General features: G+C 38.0%; 3 protein-coding genes, 3 long non-coding RNA genes and 1 pseudogene across 9 annotated transcripts; 4 read left to right on the top strand and 3 right to left on the bottom strand.

Annotated features, from left to right (window-relative positions):
• Nucleotides 1-1,985, top strand: LOC145737154 (uncharacterized). 2 transcript variants are annotated; one of them, XR_014180282.1, is made up of 2 exons: nt 1-1,140; nt 1,203-1,985. It is a non-coding gene; the product is annotated as an uncharacterized LOC145737154 (long non-coding RNA). The 2 variants fall into 2 exon arrangements; XR_014180283.1 differs by having other exon boundaries at nt 1,229-1,985.
• LOC145737142 (laminin subunit gamma-1-like) lies at nt 1,758-20,448 on the bottom strand. Of its 3 annotated transcripts, XM_081991734.1 has the most exons (22): nt 20,302-20,448; nt 19,825-19,992; nt 17,563-17,827; nt 17,386-17,503; nt 17,150-17,333; nt 13,265-13,574; nt 9,253-9,514; nt 8,950-9,197; nt 8,787-8,897; nt 8,513-8,733; nt 8,235-8,463; nt 7,215-7,424; nt 6,707-7,009; nt 6,361-6,652; nt 6,110-6,306; nt 5,711-6,060; nt 5,406-5,654; nt 3,563-3,822; nt 3,317-3,510; nt 3,065-3,267; nt 2,846-3,013; nt 1,758-2,285 (listed from the first exon to the last, which is right to left on the bottom strand). In XM_081991734.1, exons 2-22 carry the CDS (start codon nt 19,975-19,977, stop codon nt 1,944-1,946), a joined length of 4,869 nt encoding a protein of 1,622 aa, XP_081847860.1. In that variant the 5' UTR covers nt 19,978-19,992; nt 20,302-20,448; the 3' UTR covers nt 1,758-1,943. The 3 variants fall into 3 exon arrangements, with proteins under 3 accessions (XP_081847860.1, XP_081847862.1, XP_081847861.1); XM_081991736.1 differs by lacking the exons at nt 13,265-13,574; nt 17,150-17,333; nt 17,386-17,503; ... (1 more) ...; nt 19,825-19,992; nt 20,302-20,448 and adding an exon at nt 11,767-11,875; XM_081991735.1 differs by lacking the exons at nt 13,265-13,574; nt 17,150-17,333; nt 17,386-17,503; ... (1 more) ...; nt 19,825-19,992; nt 20,302-20,448 and adding an exon at nt 11,467-11,618.
• On the bottom strand, nt 13,620-14,112 carry LOC145737149 (dynein light chain Tctex-type 1 pseudogene; annotated as a pseudogene).
• LOC145737151 (uncharacterized) lies at nt 17,853-23,664 on the top strand. The gene is made up of 4 exons (XR_014180279.1): nt 17,853-18,362; nt 20,037-20,258; nt 20,318-20,788; nt 23,233-23,664. It is a non-coding gene; the product is annotated as an uncharacterized LOC145737151 (long non-coding RNA).
• LOC145737148 (UPF0488 protein CG14286) lies at nt 21,311-22,251 on the top strand. Its single transcript, XM_081991744.1, has 3 exons — nt 21,311-21,764; nt 21,816-21,947; nt 21,997-22,251. Exons 1-3 carry the CDS (start codon nt 21,578-21,580, stop codon nt 22,209-22,211), a joined length of 534 nt encoding a protein of 177 aa, XP_081847870.1. The 5' UTR covers nt 21,311-21,577; the 3' UTR covers nt 22,212-22,251.
• On the bottom strand, nt 22,226-25,714 carry LOC145737146 (microspherule protein 1-like). Its single transcript, XM_081991741.1, has 6 exons — nt 25,542-25,714; nt 25,408-25,492; nt 24,906-25,355; nt 24,501-24,754; nt 24,179-24,445; nt 22,226-22,459 (listed from the first exon to the last, which is right to left on the bottom strand). The coding sequence occupies exons 1-6, from the start codon at nt 25,631-25,633 to the stop codon at nt 22,252-22,254; spliced, it is 1,356 nt and encodes a 451-aa protein (XP_081847867.1). The 5' UTR covers nt 25,634-25,714; the 3' UTR covers nt 22,226-22,251.
• LOC145737155 (uncharacterized) lies at nt 23,962-24,875 on the top strand. Its single transcript, XR_014180284.1, has 2 exons — nt 23,962-24,102; nt 24,144-24,875. It is a non-coding gene; the product is annotated as an uncharacterized LOC145737155 (long non-coding RNA).
• Nucleotides 25,715-25,746: the final 32 nt, after the last annotated feature.

Genomic DNA, 25,746 nt, shown 5'->3' on the forward strand with positions numbered 1-25,746 from the left:
ACGCCATTTTGTCTGTACATTATATTGACATTTAAAACTGGACCACTCTGTATATGCTTATTTGCCGTCTCTTAAGGTGATTTTTGTTTTAAAACGACGTTCATGCAGAATCAGAAATTGTGCAATAACCAATCAATGCGAAAGGTTATTATTGTTAAAATGCTTTTTTATTAACATTTTAACTAATAAATCAGGGAGTTAAACGTCTAAGTGGCTAGATATATTGAGTCAAACATGTTTGAACACCCTGTACTGGCTTGTTTGGTTGACGTGACCGCCAATTTGTCAACTAACACTAAATCTGGGATTGTTATGTAAATTTGATGGAGACAAATTGCGATTTAACTTCTACAAGAGAATTAATGAATGTCCACTCAGTCACTTCAGTGTAATGTGGGTTGCTAGACTCAAGAAATTAATTAACCGTCAGGTTAAGGTCACGGTCAGTTTTAAGCAATTAACTAACATTTTGCATTATAATTTCTACTTAATAATAAAGTGAATATTTTGGCACGCGTCTCACCTTTTATAGGAAATATTAATTAATTCATCAATCTATATAATAATAGTCAATTTTGCCAAACGTTACTCAATAAGTAAATTGTTTTTCCCTCGTAATACTATTTAATATTATAACATTTTTGGATTATTATAACTTTAGTTGCACGTCATCAAGGTGAAAATGGGCGGCGTTGTCAATGTTATTGTGACGTACGTCAACGTATCACACTAGTGGCAACACCGCGCAGTCGGGAGATCCGTGTCCTGTTATGGACTATCATAATATCCATTAATAACCTGCTCAATATAATATTGTTCCTGGTGTCGTGTTTATGTTAACCTGAACTATCCAAGAATCCAGATATTACAGTTATAAAAACCGAACCAAAATTGAAGAATATGATTTTACTGTCAAATGTGACATTTATGTCAATGTCAGAACCGTGTTTGTTTACATTTACGGAAAGATCTGAGTCGTCTTCACTGTTTTAGTTAAACTTTTGGGGTATTGGGAGTGAGGGAAGCTTAGTTTAGGAGACCCTGGTTGAGAGTTTTCAGATTTGATGTGTTTTTCTCATCAGCATTTGTGTATAAACTTTGAGTAATAATGGAGACATGCTTATTTGCGTAGGTTTTCAGGTAAGGGCTTAACTTAATTGGTTGAACAAAGCTTACTCATACTAGTAAATGGTAATACTTAGCTTTAGTACTGCAGACACACTTTTAGATCAAACTATAGAGATGTCAGCGTCGCACATAAAAAGTTGTTTGGAGCCAGTATTGGACGGTTTTGGCATCACACACAGCTACGTGGTTGTTGGAATGTAGTTTATCCACAAGTAAACCGTTTAATCACCACAGGAACGTAAAATACGATCACAATTCACAACAAATTTCAAAAACGCTGATATTTACGTCAAACTTTGACACTTTGAGACAATCGGTGATCCGAATTGGCGTTTCAAGATAAGAAATACTCCCTCTGGTGGTCAGTTTTGAAAACAGTTCCGAGCATTCCAGCTGTCATTTCTCCGAATTCTCCGTTTGTTTTGGAGGTTAGGAACGACTTTCTAAGGCGGGTAATTTAAAATGACGTGCAACTAAAGTTATAATAATCAGGGTATATTTATTTATTCACTTAATGATTGCAAAGTGAACATAAATTCACACATTAATTAACCTCGTTGTATGTTAGTTTATTAGATTTCTTGAGTAGGATTATGTTGGAATTATGGTTTTAAAAAAAAACTCAAATATTTTACTGGTTACTAAAAAATACTCTTTATATACTAATGGCACATAAACATAAGCAATAAACAAAGGTTAATTAACAATTTACGAGCTTTTTAATCTTTGGTACCTTTGTCCTTAACCTTAAAGAAGAGTTTAAGTACTATACTAGGAAAGTTTTTGGTCGTATTTCATTTAAAATGTAAACATTTTTAAGGTTCCAATTCAAGCCTCCTGAAACAACCGTCCGGCAACGACTCTACAATACTTTTAATATTATCCACGTCCTTTCTAAGTTCGTCAATTTTCATATTATACTCGTCGATCAAATTGTTTTGCATTTTATGGTTTTGCTGCAATTCTTGCATTCGATCTTCCAGTTTGGTTTCGTTGATTTTCGTTTCGATCTCTTCGATTTCCTTGTCGAGACGATCGAGAGTGGCCTCGTCCGGATCCGGAATGTTGGACAGTTCCGAAATGATGACTTGAACGTCGTCGAGCAGTTTTGTGACTTGATCTGACACTTTGTCAGTTTCCTGAACCGCTTTACCAACCTATAGAGGATTAAATTCATTAGTTTAGAGTGGGGAAAATCCCACACATAACGTAAAAATCAATGCATATAAATTGGGAAGCTTATTAGTCGGAACTGATCGTTGACAGCATAACCTAACCTCAAAGTCAAGTCAGGAGGAGCGAAGACCGCAGGGTGCAATGTGCTTCTGGTAATTTAAAACAATGCTTGGAAGATTTAAGATACTTGTACTGACAATTTCTAGAAGGTTTGAAGTAGTATCTAGAGAGGCAGTTTAAAACACTTGTAGAAGGCTCTGTCACTTTTTAGTTGCCAGCAGCATTTTTGAGACACCCTGTGTATAATTTTAGCAGGTTTTGAGACACACAAAGCAACTGAAATGAGTGTAGGTTTCGTTCGTTTTGACACTTTATGGAGCAACCAGAGTGTGACATCACAATGACGTAGTTTAACAAAACCGTAACTGAACCAACTGTCAAATTACGTCATTCTGACGTCACATCCCCGTTGTTTGCACCCTAAAACCTTATAACAAACAGAATGATTAACTTTGAGGGATCTAACTGGTAAGAAACTTACATTTTCTTTAGCTTGTTCCACTAAAGTGCCATTGCTTAAAGGATGCATCAAAAGTAAATTCAATTTGCTTTCTATTTCCTCAGTGGCAGCTCCCAGTTCTGCGTCATCGTTCAACAACTTGTCCATTTGCTTATTAAGCTCCGCAGCCTCTTTTTGGGCTTGTTTGATCTAGAAAATGCCCCCTCGCAATCATGACATAACAAATTAGCTACCCTTTACCTTCACAGAGGCTTGTTCTTCCAGTTCCTTAACTTTTAAGGTTGTGTTTAGCGCTTCGTTGGCCGTTCGTCCCACATCCTCCAATAGATTTTGGGCTTGAGTGACGTTGTCTATGGTGCCTCTTATGATTGCCACAATCACCGGGATGGTTTTGAACGCTTCCTCAGCTTCCAGTCTGGATTTTGTAGTGTCAGAGTCGGAACCTACATACTTAACTACTTTACGGTGGTTCGAAAAGCTGAATGGACTTACTCAGAAGATCTTTATAAATCCGTTCGGCCTCCTCAAGCTTGTCAGTCCATTTCTGTATGGTTTCCGTAATTGTATTGTTGGCATCGTGTATATCAATCACCAAGTCACTCAAATTAGCCTGTTGCTCTTCGGCTCTGTTCAACAACTGGACTCCATCCGCATTTTTCTTCTCTATGGTCTCCTTCAACTCCGCACTAAATTACTCGTTAGCTGTCTGAGTGGGAAAAAAATTTAAAAGCAACAAACCTTTTGTTCAGCAAATCGTTATATCGCTCTCCCAGTCTGCGTGCCTCGTCGGTCAAACTTTTTGAGGACTTATCCAAACTGGGAACATCCGCAGCGGGTAACATCAAATTGTTGACCTCGTTGAGCAAATCCAGCGCTTCGTTCTTCACTTCCCTAGCTTGGACCTTCACGTCTTTGGTAAAGTCCAGCGTTTTGTTCAGTCTGTCGTCTGCTTTATCCAAGTCGGTTTTCATGGTTCCAATCATGTCACCGATTGTTGTCTAGTATTAAGGAATAATATTCTCATCTGAATTATGTACAGGGTGTCTCATTATAAACGGCCAAACGGTAAACTCGATCACTCGATTTAATGGTATTTTTAGAAACCTCGGAATGTTCTCTAGAATTTTATTTCTAATCACTTTTACTGTCACTTGTCAAATAACCGAGTTATTGACGTTTAAACAGAGTGCTGCGCAGCTGATTGGTTTTGAATTAACGGTCAACTTTGACGCCTTCTAGCGGCTAAACGGTAAACTCTATCGGTTGATTTAATGGTATTTTTAGAAACCTCGGAATGTCCTCTACAATTTTAATTCTAATCACTTTTACTGTCACTTGTCAAATAATCGAGTTATTGACGTTTTACCACAGTGCTACGCAGCTGGTTCGTTTTGAATTAACGGTCAACTTTGACGCCCTCTAGCGGCTAAACGGTAAACTCTATCGGTTGATTTAATGGTATTTTTAGAAACCTCGGAATGTCCTCTACAATTTTAATTCTAATCACTTTTACTGTCACTTGTCAAATAATCGAGTTATTGACGTTTTACCACAGTGCTACGCAGCTGGTTCGTTTTGAATTAACGGTCAACTTTGACGCCCTCTAGCGGCTAAACGGTAAACTCGATCAGTTGATTTAATAGTATTTTTAGAAACCTCGAAATGTTCTCTACAATTTTAATTCTAATCACTTTTACTGTCACTTGTCAAATAATCGAGTTATTGACGTTTTACCACAGTGCTACGCAGCTGGTTCGTTTTGAATTAACGGTCAACTTTGACGACCTCTAGCGGCTAAACGGTAAACTCGATCAGTTGATTTAATGGTATTTTTAGAAACCTCGGAATGTTCTCTACAATTTTAATTCTAATCACTTTTACCGTCACTTGTCAAATGATCGAGTTGACGTCACATTCCCGTTGTTTGCACCCTAAAGAGTAAAAACACCCTGATTTCAGATTGTATCAAACAGTAGTTAATTTAACGAGATGTACGGAGTTATTGATTCAGTTTAGACCACTACCACTTTAAGCTTCATTTTTTAAATACTAAAGTTGTAGATACTGTATTTCTGAACTTTTATGGTGCAAACAACGTGCTTGTGACGTCAGGATGACGTAATTTGACAGTTGGTTAATGGATTGTTTTGTCGAATTACCTCATTGTGACGTCACATTCTGTTTGCTCCATAAAGCCTTAAAACGAACAAGCGACACATTTCAACACTTTTGTGGCTCATTAAGTAAATCACGCGTGTTTGTTCGAGACTTGTCAAATGATCGAGTTATTGACGTTTAATCAGAGTGCTGCACAGCTGATTGGTTTTGAATTAACAATCACAGGATGGTTTGAAAAATTAACTTTTTCTCATTTTTTTTTTTCAACAAACCATATATCATTGAAATTGTCACGATGTGCCCTATTCAACAGTGGAATAATATACAGGGTGTTCCATTTAAAAAAAAACCTAAGTTTGGTCTGTCACACTTTTTTGGGACATTTTGTATAATTCAAGTAAGTTGCGTTCAAATATTTAGAACAAAGCCATTTATAATGAGACCTCTAACTCGTTACACTCACCAGGTTTGTGTTGGTTCTTTTAGCCAAATCGTACACCTCACTCGACTTATTCTTGGCTTCCTTAGCTTTGGTCACTAGAAGGTCAGCTTGATCGTCCAGTTTGTCAGCTAATTCCCTAGCAGCCTGGGCGATTTTCGTCATCTTATCCGACTGCTGTCCCACTTGGGAGCTTTTCTCCCACGCGTCCGCCAACGCTCGTTTTGCGTCATTTTCAAAGTTGCTTCGCACTTCTTCCAGACTTTCTTCCAACTGAAATCGATTCAAATGCACATTTACGTCCCACAAATAGTGTCGATTCAAGCAACCTGCTCCAGGTTAGTGTCGGTGTGGTCGCTTATAGCTTGAGCTTCTGTCGTCTTGGATTTTATACCGTCAATATTCTCGTTGACGCTCTCCAGCGTCCTGGCAATATCCTTCTGTCTCTTTTTAATGTCCTGAACCTGTTGCATTATACTATCCGCTCCGGTTGTAGTCTTGACCTTGTCGTACAACTGGTCAATGTCCTCCTCCAACTGATCCAACTCGATACGGAAGTCTTCGTCGGTGATAACGGTTGGTCTGCGTTCGATTTCGTTAAGGCTCTCATTTAAACTGGCCAATTTTTGTTCGTGACTGTGATAGGCGGTTTGGACCAAATTGTAGCAATCAGGACAGTCTGAAATAGATCATCAAACAATTGTACGAATTGCGAGTGAAAATTATACCGAGACAGCCTCGATGTCTGTCGTATTTGTTTTCCTTGCAACGGTCGCATCGACGGCCTTCCACATTATCGAAACAGGGACATTGTCCACTTGGGTCGCACTGTAGATCCTTAGATCCGACGTTGTCACATTCGCACTCTTTGCAACCCTCCGAAGAAAAACCGTATTTTCTTGCTTCACAATGATCACAACGCAGTCTGTAATTTTTTAGTTTTGAAATTAACGAGAATTTTTTTGTCGATCAACATTACCCTGTAACTCCAGGCCGGCAATAACACTGACCAGAATATAAGTCGCAGGTTTGGTTGTAGGAGCCGATTGGATCACAATTACAACCTTGACATCCTTCCCCACTTTGAAGGTTGTAGTAGCCTTCTTGGCATTTATCGCAATTTCTCCCCACCACATTCGGTTTGCAACGGCACACTCCGGTACTGGAGTCGCATATCGGTTCTCCGTCCACATCCGGCCCAGTACCGACCGGATAACATTCGCACCGTTTACAATCGCCTTTGGGCAGTACCAAGGCGTTGCCATAGAAACCTGAGAGAGTAGGCAATGTCGCGTGACTGCACTAACGAGCAAACTCATCCAAACCTGGCAGACACACTTCGCACCTAGATCCGCCAGTGTTGTGAATGCATCTCAGACATTCGCCTGTGGTCGTGTTACAATTGCCTATGGCGTTCGTATCGATGTTCTGGTTGCACTCGCACACTTGACATGGCGATGCGGATCCAAACACCCCACTCGGATCGCCGTAGAAACCGTCAGAGCAGGCGTCACACCTCAATCCTGAATAGCCGGTGGGGCATTCGGTGCACATGACCACGTCCTCTTCCAGTTGAATGCACGGTCCGTTGTTTGGACAGTTGCATGGTAAACAATCGTCCGGGGTACCTGTAAGTGATTATTAAACACTGTCAGGTCGAGCTGTATAATCAGGGTGCAGCTGAACTCGACTGGTACTGGAACCTGCCCATAAGAATAGCATTGCTCTCAAATTAATTTGGTTTGTGACAGCAATACTCTTCCAAGTACCAGTCGAGTTCAGCTAAACCCTGCTTGTACAACTCCGAGTGGTCTTGTACTGGTGGTTACTGACCAGCCAAAGCGTTTCCGTAATATCCACGACCGCAAAACTCGCAATTCTCTCCGAAAGTATTGTGATGACAGATACATCGTCCAGTCTCCGAATCGCAAATGTCGGCGTGGTGATTGCAGTCGCACGGGATACAATTGGTGAACGGTCCTCCGTGAGCTGGCGAGTGTCGATATCCGGCAGTGCACGATTCGCAGTACTGTCCAATGTAACCTGCAAACAGTGTTGCCAAGTCAAAATATTTAATGGCGGTAGAATAATCAGTCAAAAAACAGTAGGTAACGGCAGATCAGAAAACAAATTCATTCATTGTACATTAGTTATACAGGGTGTCTTTTAATAGTTGTCATTTACTCTTTGAATATTTCTTCAAAAATACAGTTTTTTCATTAATAGTTGTTTATTAAGTTTTGACATTAGTGACAATTATCACGTGGTTTTAAAGGCTAATTTAGCTGGGCAGTCACGTGATCATTGTTAAAAAATCCTAAATCTCAAATACACTCTTTATATCGAATACTGCAAGAAAACGTTCCTAACCCTGACTCTTAAAACTTTAGAGTATAGTTTGACAGTTTTGACGTTAATGGCAGTTGTCACTTGATTGTAAAACACTACTTAGCTAGACGGTCACGTGACAATTGGCAAAATGACTCATAATTCGCAGAAACACGTTTTATATCAAATACTGCAAGTGAACGTTTTTAAATCCTGATTTTTGCAACTTTAGAGCATAGTTTGACAGTTTTTACGTTAGTGACAGTTGTCACGTGATCCTAGAACACTATTTAGACGGTCACGTGACCATTGACAAAATAACTGTCATAAATTTCAGAAAATCGTCTTGTTTCGAAAACTCTTGTTAAAATGACTGTTTCAAGCGCATTTTTAGAATTCTTATTAAATTTTCTATTCAATAAATCGAAAAAGTATATAAATTAATATAACGGTAGACCTGGCAACATTGCCTGCAAAGAAAAAAATCACTGAACCCAAATGAATGTTAAAACCTTTTTGAGTTACCTTGCGGACATTCACATGATTCCACCCATGAAGCTGAAGAACCGGCGGCTCCTAGTAGGGCTGACTGTAGTTTGACATCGTCCAAGAACCCCACTCCAGTTTTAGAGTAAGTTCCTCTAATTTTGATTGATGTCACGTTAGTTAAAATTGATATGAACTCTCTCGAGGTCAGTCTGGGTTGCCATTGAAAATCTGGGTGTTCGTGCAGCCTAAACCTGTATAATTGACTCTAAACCAATTTAACGACAAATTTTTCTCCTGAACCGAGTGGTTAATACCTGGATACTGGGTTGGAGATTGCCCTGAGCAAAAATAGTGTTGGTGATTCGATTTCCATTCCCTTCGATAATGATATCGGTGGCGGTGGGTAAGGGACGAGTGTCACCAATCCTGAAAGAGAACTCCAGCAACTGATTGTACGAAGCCCGTTGATCTCCTAGGAATCTATTGGGCGCCAAAAAGTAAACTAGCTCCTCATCTTGTGATTGGGCTCCAATACCTTTAAAGACCACGTAAGCAATCTTAACTTACAGCGAAAGTAAGCAAACTCACTCTGGCTGATTGTTTCGTACTTAATTTGAACAGGTCTACCAAGCTGATCTTCGGCCCTCCATTTTTCAATTCCTTTCGCAAAACTGGATTCCAGAGTATACTTGGAATAACCTGAAAATCGGCAACACTGCATTGTAACTTTTGTCAGTTTTTTCTTAATTACCTGGAGTTGAGTGACATTGCGAAGAATGTCCAAAACAGAAACAGGGTGTACACCCAAACTCGTTTTCAATATCCAGATTGAAGAAACCAGGTTTACACTCTCCACACTGTTTTCCTTCCACATTTTCTTTGCAGACGCAAATGCCAGTTTCCGGGTCGCATTGCGGTGAATTAATCTCCGAGCCCGCTTTAAGACAATCGCAACTTTTGCAGCCCGACTTGGAAAAGTCGTAGTGGTTGTCAGCGCACCTGTAAAATTTCCGCTGTTAGCGCCAAAATGGCGCCAAACGTCAATGACACCTACTTGTCACACTTGTCCCCAGCTACTCCAGGCTTACATCGACACTTTCCCTCTGAATCGCACTGTTGGAATTGAGAGCCGGTTTCGTCACATAAACAGGGCGTGCAGTAACCGTCCTCTCTCATATAGTAGTTGGGACGGCACCGTTCGCAATTTGGACCGTCCCTGTTCGCCTCACAGTCTAAACAGTAACCACCGTGGCCGGTGTGTTCGTACAGTTTTGCATCGAAGACGCATCTGCTCGAATAACCGTTACAGTTGCATTCTGTGAAAGATTGAGTCTGTAAGTGTCTATATTTGACATATTAATTACAAATTTCTACTCTCCATCCTAACCCAAGTGGCAGTGACGCAATAAATAAATAGTGACGTCAGATTGAAATTCACTCATGTCTAGGCCAGGCCCTTTTAAGGTCTGTTTGCAGAGGCCACAAAGTCATAGTCACGTGAGCATTCAACCAATGAAACTTGACATTTACTGTTTCTGAGTTGGAAACCAGTCAGGAATTGCCTCTGCAAACATACCTTTAGACTATTCAATTTCTTATTATAAGATTTTGAACAATTTTCTGTCCAAGGTAGTAGTGCCATACAGTAAATTGGGCCGAAAATTGATTAGGATTGAAAAATGGACGAAAAATAGAACTGGTTTTATTTTTCAGCCAATTTCTAGGCCTGGCGCATGTGCATGAGCACGAGCAAGAAGAGATTTTTCTGTCGAATTGCATCCAATATAGGATCACATCTTGGCCTGTAATGTAAAACAGTATAAATTTTTATAGGAACCAAGATTTGCTGCAAGTTTGTTTCGGTATATTGTTCAAGATCTTGTATAAGAAATTGGATAGTCTAAAACGGCCTTTTTAGATTAGTTCCCAAGGTTTTCATTCATATATCGCGGTTGCCAGCTTGAGCGTTCCAGATTCCTGGTGATTTAAAAAGTTTTTTAAAGTTCGGATGTAGAGCATTTTTAAAAAACTAGTTTTTTGCTACTAATTGATGAAGCAAACGCCCCCAGTATTGTTCCGTGTCAGTGCGAGAAAGTTGTCATGCCGTTTTAACGAGAGTACTCGGCAACATGGCATCAGGGTGTTTTTAAGGTTAGCGCAAAACATATTGATGGACAGTTGACAGTGCTTCAGTTTTGTTTACCGATTTGACACTAACAAGAATGAGGTTAAGCTGGTAAAAAGCAAAATATAAGCAAGAGCATAAATCAGTGCGTTAGTTACTGGTAAAATTACTTTATTTGAATTGTGCAGGCTGATGATTCTGAATGGTAAACCTGCAAAGTAAGGTAAGCACAAACCAATCTTCTATATGTCACATGAAACATCTATCAGCCTCTGTTTTGCCCTCACTGTACTGTTTAGACATTTTTGGTTACCGAAAACATGAAAAACACAAATACAACTCACACAAAATAATAACCTATTCGATAAATTTAAGTTGCAAGGGGAAAAGTTTGAAAAAAACCATAGCGTTTGACACTTGATGATTGATGATGTTCGTTTTACACGCTTGTAACTCCCTAGAGTAACCCATCTGGAACTTTGCGACAGCGTTGCCAAATAGACTTTTGTTTGTAATGACTAAGCATTTTCCGGCTATCAAAATGCTACATAAATCACCATAAACATAGATTGTGTGCTATAGAACCGTAAACCATTCTCCCACCTCCTACGTGTTTACAGGTAAATAATGGTATAAAGCCCTTATAGACCCACGCACATATTATGAATGCGAGCATGGCGTTGGGTTGCCCCATAAAATGATCCTTTAAACCAATAAAATTACAATAATTATCGTTTTTAAGTATAGTATACCGAGAGTTTAGTCAAATCTTGGACATATTAGCAGTAATTCAGCATTCACCACAATGGGCTTATCCCACATACACAAATCGGGAAACTTAGTCTGAAATGTCGGAATTTATAGTTTATTTGCAAAAAAAGAAGGTTTTTATAGTAATTTACACAACTTTGCAATGTGACGTGGACGATTTTCAGCAGTTTTATTGGCTATGGCTGTCTGATAGTTGACAGCTGATTTATAACCTCAAAGTGAAGTCGGTAGAGTGCAATGTTGCCAAAGAACACGTTTTTCAAATCTTTTTATTTAATTCTTGTTATGTTGGATTTAAAATTTTTGAAAAATACCAAAATACGATTTCATATTTTGTGCCTAACCTAATCAGCTCATTATTGTAGTACTTACGACATCCACAGTACCACGGAATGAAACAATCCCAGTTTATTGATTGTACCTCACAACATTGAGGTAACGATTCCGGTGTAAACAAAATCAGTATAATCGTATAATAACCGCGCCACATTGTAAACCAAAACTAATGTGCGTTCTCAAAAACGAATATGTTATCTATGCGATCTCGATTTGGTCGTCATTTGATTGCATTATGCGTGCTTATCAAATTTGGTTTGATAAGAACGCTGAAATGAACAGTGTCAGATGCTGTGAGGGGAAATATAACTAGACATTAGGTGTTTGAAAACTTACGACTTCCAGAAAACCAGGGAGTTAATCCATCCCAAGTCAATCCGGCAATCAACGTCACGAATTCACTTAGAATAACCGCAAACTGTATTTTCATTTTTTTTTAAATTATTCTTGGAACCTCAAGAAGAAATGTACTGAAAGGTCTTTGCGTTTAAAGGCCCAGCCAGGTACTACTTTGTATAGTACACGCCAACGCATGAAGAGACTGGTTCCTTATTAACATGTCGAGGAACCATGATATGGGTAATATATTGGTTCTGTCTTAAGCTAACCTCTTCAGTTTCGTACTTAATATGCCCTTGAATCGAGCTTTTATTAGTCCATATACTCCATGACAGTCACAATAAGAGCGTGGCTAATTTCCCATTTGGCCTTAAACTGTTTTTAGTGCCTTCAATCCATCACCTGGTGTTATTGATCAAACAGAAAGCAAAAAGCTGAATAGACGAATATAAAAAAATAATTTTTTTCAACACGCGAACGTTGACTTTCCTAATGTGTCAAGAATTTTACAGAGTGGCTCTAAAAAAAAACCTAAATCAGCGCAGTTAATGAGAATTTTTTTTGAATGATTGTAACTTTTTTATTTGGACTGTTATAGATTTCACTAAAACGCCATTAGAAAATTAATAATTCATTGCACTGAGGTTGATTTAGATTACTTTTGTGTGCTAGTATTCCATTTATATGGAGCGGAAGCGTTTCAATGACTTTATAAAAACACGTGACTACATTTATAGTTATATCAAAAGACAACATTTCTAAAGATTTCCTACCAAAACAGGTTTTTTTTGTGAATCAAAAGGGTCAAATTCTTGACATTTGCTGAATTGTAATTCGTTATAAGTATTACTCTTTATGAAAGCTTGAAATCTGCTCTATCTTTTGTTTTCTACGACATTTTGACGTAACTTGTCAAATAAGGGACAAAATCTTAAATAAAATGCAATTTTTAGAGTTTTTTTTTAATAATCGCGAAACTGAGTAAACGTTCTCAAAAGAGTCAAATTCTTGACATTTGGTGAATTGAAAATTGTTAAGTATTAATTTTTATTTAATTGCTGTTTTCCTGCACACTTCCAAGTCGATTTTAAGTACAACTTAAGTTGAGGTTTGAATGTGACAGATCAGGTGCAAAATAACACAGTCTAAACTTACTAAAGCTGTCATTAAATTCAACTTAATAGGGAAATGGAATTAATTCAATCAAATTTCTGATTAGACCTGCTTATATTAAATTATGTATTCGTTTAAAGGAATATTGCAGGCATTAGTTTTGTTTTGACTGTGACTTTTTTATTTGAACTCTTATAGATTTCACTAAAACGCCATTAGAAAGTAGATAGAAAATACTACAAAATGAACCAAAACTCGCCTCTCTAACTCGTCATGTTACCGAGATATTGAATTTCAAAAAGTAGTAAAAAAGACCCCAAAAATAAGTCACCTAATCGTCCATAAATAGACAACTAGTTATTTTATTATAAAACCTACTTACGTTTACACTCGTGGGCGTCCTGTGCTGTAGCCCTAGCCCATGGAGCGTCGTTAAAAAAGGGTAAACACTCCCCGCAATCCGGTCCTGCTGTGTTGTGTTCACATCGACAAACTCTGGTGAGAACGCCCCCTGATCCGGTACTGGACACGCATTCGGACGCGTGTCCATTGCATTTGCACCGGGCACCCACTGCCACGTCAGCAATGGCGTAAAAGTACGATTTCAGCACTTGTTGGTCGCCGAACACTTCGTCACCAAAAGTGTTTAGTCTGTCCAGGGTTATGCGCAGTTCAGTGGCCGTTACCCATTCCTAGAAAATTTGATTTTTCGGTTGGGTATTATACGGAAAACGATACGAAAAATAATCAATTTATTTACAGAATTTGGTACATTTAAATTGCCAACCCAAACACAGTGACCACACAATACATGGTCTTGTTTTCCCATCGTACCGTGCAGGTACCATCGGTGGCGCTGTCCCAATAGCACGAGCTGGCAGTATGAAGGCCGGCACCGGTTTTCTGCATGATCGAGCAGGTCACCACGTACTTGAAGGTTTTTTTCAGTTTACTCAGAGCGCTCAGACACTGCTCAGAAACGGACGAGCTCCACTGATTCACTTTTTCCTGCTGGTAAACGTTTCCAGTCAGTAATCCTTCGATGGTGTCCTTTACGATCTTGGTGACATCGTCGACGACAAACTGATTCTCGTCATCGTCCATTGCGCAAGCAGCCAATGGCGGTTTATTCCGATTTTGATTAGTGTGATTGACAGGTCGTGTGTTTAATTTGATTGACGACCTGGACGGTACAAGTCGTCGATTCCGGTGCATGGTGGGCAACAGGTTGATGGTAATAACTCTCACGTCTGCTATTGAACGTAGTTCGAAGGGGAATGAGGATTGGTAAAAGGTTTAGCATGCGATTGGTGTCATAATTTTGTTTCATAAAACGCACGTAGCTTCTTATAAGGGCAGGGCACGAAAGGACCTATACCGTGACTGCGTTCATATCGTAGACTATTAATCCGATCGACAATGCGGATTGACTTGGAAAGTGCAATTTTTGCACTGGAGACACTGTAAAAGCACGATGGCACTGGTCAAAAACAGTCACGTGACTAGACAAACATAGTTTGAAGTCATAAATAAAATTCAGAGAATGGTGAAAGCTAAAATGATAAAATACAGATTACGTGACCGAAAAATGATAATCATCAAGCTGGCAACACTGTAAACGCCAGGTGACACTAGTGAAAAACAATCACGTGACCACAAAAAGATAATTTAAACTGTGAAAATGTTCTAACTGAAGTTTAAACGGTGGTAAAAGCTGAAATTGTAAAATGCACGTCACGTGACATGGAAAATGCAATTTTTGCTCTGGAAACACCGAAAAAGCACATGACAACCGCCCGTCAAATTAATGTGTCAACGTCAAGTCAATCCTCTGTTTACATCGGACATCCACGTGGCATGGACGTTACCGTTTCAATCGGATAGAGCATTTCAATCCTGTTATTAGGATTGACTAGTCAATCCCTAATTGGTTTTGGGCGTACTGTGACGTATTCTGACTTGTGACCAATCGATTTCTCTGATTACTAATTGGAGATTTTCTCTGCGAACAGACTTATTAGCAAGGATTTTACGACGGTTTACATCGGATTCAGTTTGCTCGACATAAACGTAGTCAATCAAATTTTATTATCGATGAAACTCGTTTCCGATTACCGGAGTGTATTGTGGTTTCCCTGAAGTTGTTTTTTTTGTTAACGCCTATTTCCGGCCCAATAATGAGCATGCAATATTGTTGCCTATCAAACTCTTCACCTTCATCAATGTATACTAAAGTAGGATAGCTTATATTTTTTTTTTATAGATTAAGAGTATTTTACTGTACAAGCATTTATAGGTTGATGGTTCTGACAGATGCCAGGCAAACGTCAACGTTAAACTGTCAAGAAGTCGCGTGACAACTGTCATTTATACGACAAAACAGGAAAACTTTGAACTAACTCGAGAAGAACTTTATCGTTTGATGGCCAGTGTTTTGACGGTTTAGAAGCAAACGAAAACCACTGTATATGTCAACGTTTAGGTGTTTTAGTACCACGTGACACCTGTCGTATACGTCAGAGCTGTCAAATATCGGCAAAACTGACAGTAGATCTAGGAACAACAAGTAGAACTTTATAGCTTTACGGCGCGTATTTTCACAGTTATGACGTCGCTACGTCAGCGTTAAGGTGTCTTAGTACCATGTGACCGCTGTCATGTACAGGGTGCTGCATTTTCGATGGTTTTACGGGGTACAGAGAAAACGGTAATAGATAGAAAAAAAGTAGCATTTGTGTCCCGATCTCTTTTTCCGAGCTGAGATGACTGGCGAAGAGTGGGCTGCGCAAACTTCTTTTGTTTCAAAGATACGGGGGGTTTTTGAAAATTGGTCATTTTGGAACATCCTCTATATTTCATTTGCTATTAAAGTTATCAAAAAAGGAAAAACGGTTTCCGGTAGAAGTTTTGACGTAGAATCCAATGGCGTAGTCAGTTTTTTTCTATTACGTTTAGTTTCTGACATATGACACTAAGTTATATTTTTTTAAATGGAACACCCTATATATTTTTAGTTCATTTAATTCTGTTTATTTTTACCTTTTCAACGGTGTATTACAACATATAAGTTTGTAGAGGTTAATCTTGTTATTTTAAAAAAAGGACCTTTGCTAAGCTAAAAAAAGGCCAATATCTAAAATACCAAACAAAATCGGAAATCATATAAGCTAACACATCAGAAAATTAAATATTTTTAATAAATCTTATTAAAAATCTAAGTTACAAACAGTTCTATCGTCACTTTAATAAGAAAAGTGGCCATTTCTATTTTCTTCTATTTTTAAGGTAGAAGTTAAAAAAACTGTTTATAAACGACATGTAACATGTTAATATGAATATAGCCAAATTTGGTTTCGACTGTGGGTATTTTTATACATATTATTTAGCACTTTTTTATTAAGAAAACGCTTTTTTTCTAATTACGAAGATTAACGTTTACAAACTTATATGTTTTAATACACTGTTGAAATAGTAAAAATCAACAGAATTAAATGACCTAAAAATATATAGGGTGTTCCATTAAAAAAAATATAACTTAGTGTCATATGTCAGAAACTAAACGTAATAGAAAAAAACTGACTACGCCATTGGATTCTACGTCAAAACTTCTACCGGAAACCGTTTTTCCTTTTTTGATAACTTTAATAGCAAATGAAATACAGAGGAGGTTACAAAATGACCAATTTTCAAAAAACCCCCGTATCTTTGAAACAAAAGAAGTTTGCGCAGCCCACTCTTCGCCAGTCATCTCAGCTCAGAAAATGAGATCGAAACACGTATGCTACTTTTTTTCTATCTATTACCGTTTTCTCTGTACCCCGTAAAACCATCGAAAATGCAGCACCCTGTACACGTCACAACTGTCAAGTATCGCCAAAATCACTTTAATGGCGGATATCAGTGACGTTTCTAAGTACAAGCAGGTTTAGGGCACCGTTTCGCTCAATCGCGAATAACTCGCTTATTTCAAATTCTATCGAAAAACACATCAGATGATTGTTGATGGTTAACGAATGGAGCTATCACGTGACGTTGACAGGACCAGGCTAAGTTGTACCGTTTGACCGCTAATTATGTTTGGTACCCTGGCAAAGCTTGTTTTTAAAACTAATTGTACTACTCATTGTGTAACAATATATGTGTATATCTGACAACATTGTAGTAAGGTAAATTGTGGTTCCTCCACCAAATCATTGTAAATTATTGGAGTTTTTTAAAACTTGTGAATGCTTAATGTTTACAAGACCTCTAAAAGTAGAAAACATACCTGTAAGTCAGGAGATGAATCAAAATTGTAAGCAGATGGTCGGCCTTCTAAAGTACCAAAAGCAAGATTACCATCATGAAGTGGTGAAATGTCTGAGTACTCTGAAGTACACAACGCTCTGATTTCTTCACCCTTGGCAGTGTAGGTTAGGTCTGGCATCCCGTAGGTATCTCGACAGGTTGCACTAAATTTAAGGTTACTTTGAATAAAAAAAAAAAAAAAATCAATAATCAAACCTGTAGTATTGGTAAGGAATCCAAGGCCCATCTGCTGTAGTCTTTTTCGAAATGTACAAACTCTCGGGACGCGGTGACATAAACCATAAACGTATATAAGTAATGTCAAAGGCCTTTCCTGCGCAAATCAACCAAAATAACCCGCACTACCCCGTAAAATTGGTAAAGGACACATACCGAATCTTAAGGTTAAATTAACTTGATTGGGCCACTGGATACCTTCCAGCATGGTTTCGGACTGCCACCAAGTAGGATTGTCGGTGTTATGCAGATCGGTCATGTATCTGGCGTGATGTTGTCCCGGATAACATTTCACGCACGACTTTCTGATGTTAGTAATGCCAGTTTGGACGCAGTATTCTTGCTCCCCGTCCGTACCGCACGTGTTGGTCGCTTCCATTTCCATACTGAAGGCGGCATTTTCAAATTCAGGAATACACCTCTGAAAGTGAGTGAAAAAAGGCAGCTTTCAACTTTTTGACCAATCACAAGCTTTAAGCCAAAAACTGAATGAATGTGGTCCTGCGTACTACAGCTGCGTGTGCACGTGCAAGGTTTTTGACCTGTATTCCAAACTCTCGGCTTTAAATATACGGCTTTGCCATTAAATCCACAGATGCGACCTTATTTTATTATAGATAACATTATACAGGGTGGTTCAAATTTATTGTAGAAATAATTCGATTAAAGAGTGAAAAGGCAGGTTCCTTCAAACTTTTCCCATTGTAACTTAAATGTATCGATTAGATTATTATTTTGTGTGAGTTGTAATTGTTGTGTGAGTAACCAAAAATATCTAAGCAGAGTACAGTGAGGGCAAACAGCGGCTGTGAGGGCAAACATACAATAAAGAGTTGCTGCTTACCTTTGTGGGTTGAATGAAAATGACTGGTAAAATTTCTTTATTTGAATTGTGCAAAGTGTTGGTAGTGATTCTGGACTGTGCGTGTTAGTTTCTTGATGGTAAACCTGCAAAGGTAAGCGGCAAACTCTGTATGTCACATGAAACATCTGTTCGCGCTCATATATATTGTTTAGACATTTTCGGTTACCGAAAATATGAAAAACACAAATACAATTCACACAAAATAATAACCTAAGCGACAAATTTTAGTTGCAAGGGGAAAAGTTCGAAGAAACTGTCAAGAAACGCCAAACCACCAAAATTAAATAAAAATGGCGTTGCTGGCAGCGCCAACTCCGTATTTTCCCGATTAGTTAAAGAACATAATGACGTCAAAATTCCGTCTTGCTCAGTTCACAACTAATAGACAAAGAACGACATAAATTACGTCACTGCCGCTATCCCTGGAATTAATCTTACTTTCTACCCTTCAAGTATCCTATACAATTTGGACCACCCTGTACAACAATCTTATTGTAGCAGTTTGAGGATAAGAAAGAGAAAATAAAAATATGCACCCATAAGAAAAAGTGGGAGGATACTATACATGTCAAGAGTTGAGTGAGATATTTACAAAAAGAAAATGAAAGGTTTTAGTAATTTTGTAATAATTCGATAATCCCTGTAGATATCTTGGATTTTCAAACACATTCTGGAAGGGCTTTAAATGGACCATGTATAACTATTGCCATTCCCTTTGAAAGTTCCCACCCTGTATAACTGATCAAGTTTAAGCTTAACTGAAACCGAGTCGGTTTTATTGGCTTAATCATAACGCATCTGTATTTATATTGAAAAATCTATTTTAAGAAAACGATGAAATCATCCAAACCACAAATTAAACAACAAAAACTATAGAGTACGGACCGTGTATACAGTGTGTTCCAAATTGGTTGTGGGATCTCGGTAACCGCAAGAGCTACAGAGTCGGTTAAAGGGGGAAAGTTTTAGAGGATTTTATGCGAAACTTATTTCCGATTTCCAAATTAAATTATCTTTTTTCGTTTTCCGGAAAATTGCTGACAGCTCCAAAGAACAAAGTCAAAGAGAGTTTTGAAACTGAGACATTATTGAGGCACTTTTTTACATAGAACACGATGACGTAATTAGAAAAAAAAAATCGTCATTGGTTTCCGAGATATGGATGATCTTATGGCCGCCATCTTGAATTTTTCCATTTTTGGAAAGCGCTTGAAAAAATCCTTTTCAATGATGGTACTATTTAGTTTTTAAAGGGCAGACGTTTTTTAAATTTTTCTTAAAGTTGACCTTGGAAAATGTCGCCGCCATTATGAAAAACAAATGACAATCAGTGTTGATTTTTGCGCACAAAGCACACTTATTGTTATTTGTTTTTCATAATGGCGGCGACGTTTTCCAATGTCAACTGTCACACGAATTTTAAAAACCAATTTTCCGGAAAACTCATAAAGATGATTTAATTTGGCAAATAAGTTTCACATAAAATTCTGTGAAACTTTTCCCATTTAACCCAATTTGGGACACGCTGTATAATTTTAAAATAGTTGGCTTACCTGGGGTCTTTTGAATTGGTCATAACAACGCGTCCCTTTACTACCAATTACTGGGGTATGCGGATGGTCAATGTCGTGAATCAGTTGCCCCAGGCATTTTTCGACTAGAAGGACCAGAAAGAATAGTTTGCACAGCTGTTTCTTCATCTCCATCTTTTGATTCTCGCTCTGAAAAAATGTTGTTTATTTGACTAAACTTGCAAATTCTTTAGATCCCTGGCTGGAAGAGAAATCAGGATTTTTGAAGCACCAGGAGAAGATAAAAAAGAGAAGCCACTGGCTTTGTAATGAGTGAAGAGATGGAAGGGTTTCATGGTGACCAAACTGCGTTATCTAACGTGGGAAAGTTCTCTTGGAGTTTGGATGGAGCAGCTTGACAATTTTGGTGATTAAAAATAAGTTGAAAATCAACCAAGACAGCTTGTCTGTTGGTTGTAAGTATTTTGGTCTATTCCCACTAAATCAATCATTTATTACCTGAATTTCGGTCCAGATAACTACACGGGGCACTACCAACTATCTTTATTGTTTACACCACATTTTCCGCACAATTTTGCGCCAAGCTTATCGCATATTCGTGGGATTCATATTATATTTCCGTTTAAAAGTCTCAAATTCCGTTTGATTGTCAGTGAACAGAACTGCCGGACGTGAGCGCACAAACTAATGCCAGCCAGATGCTGTATGGTATCACTTGTGTTTAGATTTATGTGGCCCTTGGTGCACAGGAGCGGATTTATTACATTTTGAATGATTTTAGTGTTGGTTGTTTCAGATATTTAGAGGAAACCAGACTGAATTCCTGTAGGTTTGCCTGAAATAAACCTAAAAGTATCACTGGAATAGCCACACCAATTTCTCTCCAGAACAGTTTTAACGCAAATTTGGATACACACGGTTCTGTCCTAACCTGTTACGCAATTTGTTCATGGGTCACAACAGGTCTTTTTGGACCAACCTAAAGGTATAAAAACACTTAAATATTACAATATTTAAATCATTATTTTGCAACAAAAATGTTCTAACAATGCGGAGGAGTATGTTACTTCCGTGAGCGATTAAATAAGCTTGTCGACTTCCTTTCATTGATTATGATACTATTTCCAGTATTTAAGGCTTTTTTGAATTGTTTTTAAGCTATTAACTACTGTGGTGTAATAAAAATGCTAATTTTAATAAGTTTCAAGCAAAGGTTATCGGTTGAACGGCCTAATTTTGTGATATTTGTTACTACAGTTTTGTGGTTACTCAATTTTTAGATAAAATAAATGTTCCCCGGAGATAACTCAGTTAAACTGATATTTTTATAATAATTAACAACAATGAAGTCGTTATAATCGTAGAAAATAGTCGGTAAAACTCGAATCAATTAAATATACATAAATCCACAATATTTATTACGAATACTCGTTTTCCTAGCTAGGTTTTATAGGTGGAGCTGCGTAAAACCATCTTCTGTGCATTTTTGACAGTATGACCGTGACAACTGACAAACCTAATGGCGTCTATTATTGCATTAATCCAACCGTGCTTTGTGCAACAAATATTATTGCATTTAAATTCAAACTGTGATTGTCTTTTTATTTGAGTTACAATAATTGTAATTTTAATCAGTTTTAGTCAAACTTGGCTTGTATTTGTTTACCAATCTGACAGGGTTAAAGTGAGGTTATGTGACTCGTTTTTCTTTCCATTCAAAATCAATCAAAAACTAACAAACCGTAATAAAATAAAGTGTAGATAATATCAAAAAATGCCTCCGTCCAAAGTGAAACTTCACAAAAACACTGGCAAGTCAAATGGGCCTCAAAAAAAACTTGACCCCACTGAAAATCAGGGGCTGACTGCCAGTCAAGAAGAACAGTTTCAAAGCGAGTTGTACTGGTGTATAAACCAGTTGCAACAGGCCTTGTCATTGGGGAAATTAAACAGTAAACAAGGTATGTTTCTTTACAGGGTTGGGTTGGGTTGTGCTGATGATTTTTTTTTAGTGCAAGAACATACCAAAGCGTTAAACACGTTAATGAATAACAACGCGCCTATGGTAAAAAAGAGACAGGTAATGCGATTGTCGTTTGGTGATTACCGCACCAAAATGGTGGAGGAGGAGAAAAAGGCTAAAAGTAATTTCAATTTAAGATTACTGAACAGTGTTTCAACTTTTATTTTTAGAAGTTTCAATGAAAATTAGCTCAAAGGGGCCAAGCGAGAAATCACAATTTATCAAGAAAGCCTTGGGTTCTGGAAATGGTTTTCAGTTTAATTTTGAACAGCCACATGAGGAGAAGAGTGAGAAAGTGGCTTTGGATGAGTCAAAAAGTGTGATATTTGTTAAGTCTGACAACAGTTTTAGGTTTAACTTCACTGATAATGAAGGAATTAGTTAGGAAAAACTACATACTCATTTAATAAAAGTGTTTTATTTAATTATGGTGGCAAATTATACTTAACACTCTCATTATGAATTATTCTAATCAAATCGTGGTTTATGGAGAAAATGAACCTTAAACAAGCAATCTCCACCACTGCATTATCATACAACCTCACTTTATTCCCTGCAGAGATTGGTTTGCCGTCAACAAAAATTGGTCTCTTTCCTTCTGAACTCAAATAAAACTCCCCGGTATTCCTCAATCTGAAAATACCAATAATTACACTACTCTAGCATAGACTGAATGATAAGTATAGATAGACAAACAAATTTGAAACAAACAGTGGCAAGGGAACTGAAAATTAAGTTAAGCAAGCAACGTGAGATGGCGCACCACTAAACGCAGTTTTAATGCGGCGTTGTCTTGTTGACAAATCATATTTTTTTGTTTGGTTTCCAGGTAAAAAATAACAGATTTTGTGTGTGTTTTCTTTAATAATTATTGTGTTTCACTTTGTTGTATTTTTAGTTTAGTTTGTTGCATCAAGAGGGGGGGTTATTTTATACTTAACACATTATGAACTCCATGTTTAATCTTAAAACAGTCACGTGACCATTTGTACCTTAAAATGAGTCGCGAGATTTAAGAGTTTAAAAAACTCAAAAAACGGTTTTGTCCAATGAATAAAAAAAATGTAAACATAGCAGGAAGGAGCAATAGCAATCAAAGAGACAGAAACAAGGGGGAGGCGGGGGGAGTAATATGGCGGCCGTCAAATTAATTACTTAATGAATTTAATCTTGTCCACTGTACAACTTAATTTAAATTTGCAAAACTCAACTGTTAAAGAACCACAAACAAACAAAACAAACTAACACTATACTACAACAAATACAAACAACAAATTTTTGCGGGTTTGAAACTCCAAACTTTCAATGACTGCGTCAATTCAACTGCGCAGTAGGCGAATGCGCAATGAACTTCCGTCCCCCTCGCTTAATGCACAAACGGGTTATAATTTGTATTATTGTTATAGGTGGTTATAGTCTATACGAAGTCAGTTGGGACAGGTCAAAATACGGGGTTCGATCAACACACCACATAAAGCATAGGAAAAAACGAGCAAATTTGTATGTGATTGTCCCCCGTAGAAATTTGCAGCGAGTCAACGTGGACTTGATGTGTGAGTGTCACCAATAATTCTGAGTATAACCACCGTAAAGCTGTTTGATTGGTTGCACCACAGTTTCTATTGGCCAGCATTTTAAAAACTATTTTTAGTTTTTTCAGATGCTTGTTAGACCCTCGATTAGCTTCCGTACTGGTGAAAAAGGCAGTGCAGTCCGGTATTTAGAGTTTTCATTTGTATCATATTAAAATATAAATAATATTGTTCAGTGTGTGTTTACATATTTAATACAGTTCTTGGGGGTTTAAGTTACATTGTTTATTAATAATGATACCTTTTTCTTACTTGTTTTATTGATCAGTTCATGCAAAAAGCGCCTTAATAAATTTTTATAACGCCGCCCATGTTTAACAAAGATGCCGACGATTATTCCACCAGAATTGTTTTTTGAGTAGTTTCAACTGACTTCCTATATACTATACCTCCTGATACTTGTTCTTTTTACTCATTGGTTTTGTCATTTACAGTCACGTGATCTTCGCAGTTCCGTTTTGGCATTAAATAAGAGTCACGTGACCTTTAAAAATAAAATTTGAGTATTGAAAATCGACATGCGACTTTAGAAACTGTAAAAAGATTCACGTGACTCTTCAAATAATATTTTTAACATCTAAAACAGTCACGTTACCTTTAGGATTGCGGTTTGACGTGAACGGCTCGATTTAAACTGAAAAACGAGCATGCGATCCTTTAAATAACATCTTGACATTCAAAACTGTCATGTGACATTATAAAATCAATTTTTAATCTTGAAAGAGTCGCGTGACCTTTAGGATCACTTTACCAATTATACCTTAATGTGGCCTGTCTTCTGGAAATCTTATGAGCAGGCCCTTCCAGTGCCAGATCAATGTCAACATTGTGACCTTTGCCAGACCTTCCGATTGAAATTTCCCTGGACCTCATCAAATACCTGACCATACGGCCACGCAATACCGCTAAAGTTTGACTGTCCATTTCACCGGGACACTGTCCCGTTATACTATCGACTAGCACATTCCATCGTCCCACCTCGTTTTCCAGCTGGCGAATTTCCTTAACGTTACGTCGATGTTGCAATCTGAAAATCGCTTAATACTTTCGTGTAACACTAAAATGGAATGGAAACTTCAAACTTTAACTCCTTGTCCAGGGTTTCATCGGTGGGTTCTGTCAGTTCAGAGTCTTGAATCAGCTGTTCAGCATCATTGAAGGACATTATAGGTCTGTCTGCAGTGGCGATCGGACTGACTACTTGATCGGGCAGCAAATGGTACATTCGAAGGCTTTGCCAGTGGCGAAACAATGTATTTCCCGTTCTACCATTGTAGAACACGTCGGCATGCTTTGATAGCAGTTCAGCAAACGTGTCTACAGTTGGATTTGTGCTCTAGAAAACACCATTTTTATTAGATTAGCCTAAGCAAAGTGTGCAAGGTTGCCAAATAATGTTGATATGCTTTACAGTATAAAAAATGTCATAAATGAGGGTCTCACACATAATTACCACATTGTATGACTTTAAACTTATAAAAACTTACAGATTTAATGGTACTCAAAACTTTTTCCTCTTCCTGACTCCACAAAGCCTTATCCTGCACTGCAGCAATCATATCGGGATGCAAGTTTCTCATTGCGGCCACCGCAACTCTAGACACCGCCTGATCGTAAAGCAAGGCGTACCAACGCGACTGCAACTCTTGCACCGTGAATTTACATGAAAATTTCGTGCCCAAATGCACCGTTTTCAAGTCGTTGGTTTGTTGCACGCCAATTATTAATGCCAAATCGTCCGCGGGCTTCCAACGACCCAAATCTTTAGTGGTCAAATGACTTTTGGGGGTGCTCTTCTTTTTGCCTTTTGTGGCGGTCAGGGTTTTGGAGATACTTTTTCGTTTTATTTCAATTGATTGGGTAGGAACTGAGGTGTATTGGGTGGGTGTGGAGGGGGTGAAATCTGGTTGGTAGCTTTGGGTCCTAGACCGGCCGCTCTAGAAATATGAGGTTAATGTGACACCTAGAAATTTGTTTAGATTGTTGTACTTTAATAGTTGATACACCCGGCATTCCTAAACTGTACTCCACGAGCTCGTCATCAAACTTTCTTCGCTTTATAGACCGACTGGAGCTGTATTAGACTGGGTTATAACAAGTTAAATGGACTAGTATGGAATTACCTGCGACGTCTAGCAGAAGCCTCAGCACTTTCGTTTATATTGTTGTAATCGTTGCCACCAAGCATAAGATCGTGGTCGTTAAGGCCTTCCATAGTTTTGTTTATCAATTTGCAAAATACAAAATTTAATCAAGGAAGTTTGAAAGGTAAATAATAAAAACAAAAAACAGATGACATTTGTCAGTGTTACGCCATCGACAGCGTTG

Source organism: Ips typographus, linkage group LG13, assembly GCF_016097725.1.
Source record: "Ips typographus isolate SLU linkage group LG13, UJ_Ityp_2.0, whole genome shotgun sequence".
Lineage (NCBI taxonomy): Eukaryota > Metazoa > Arthropoda > Insecta > Coleoptera > Curculionidae > Ips > Ips typographus.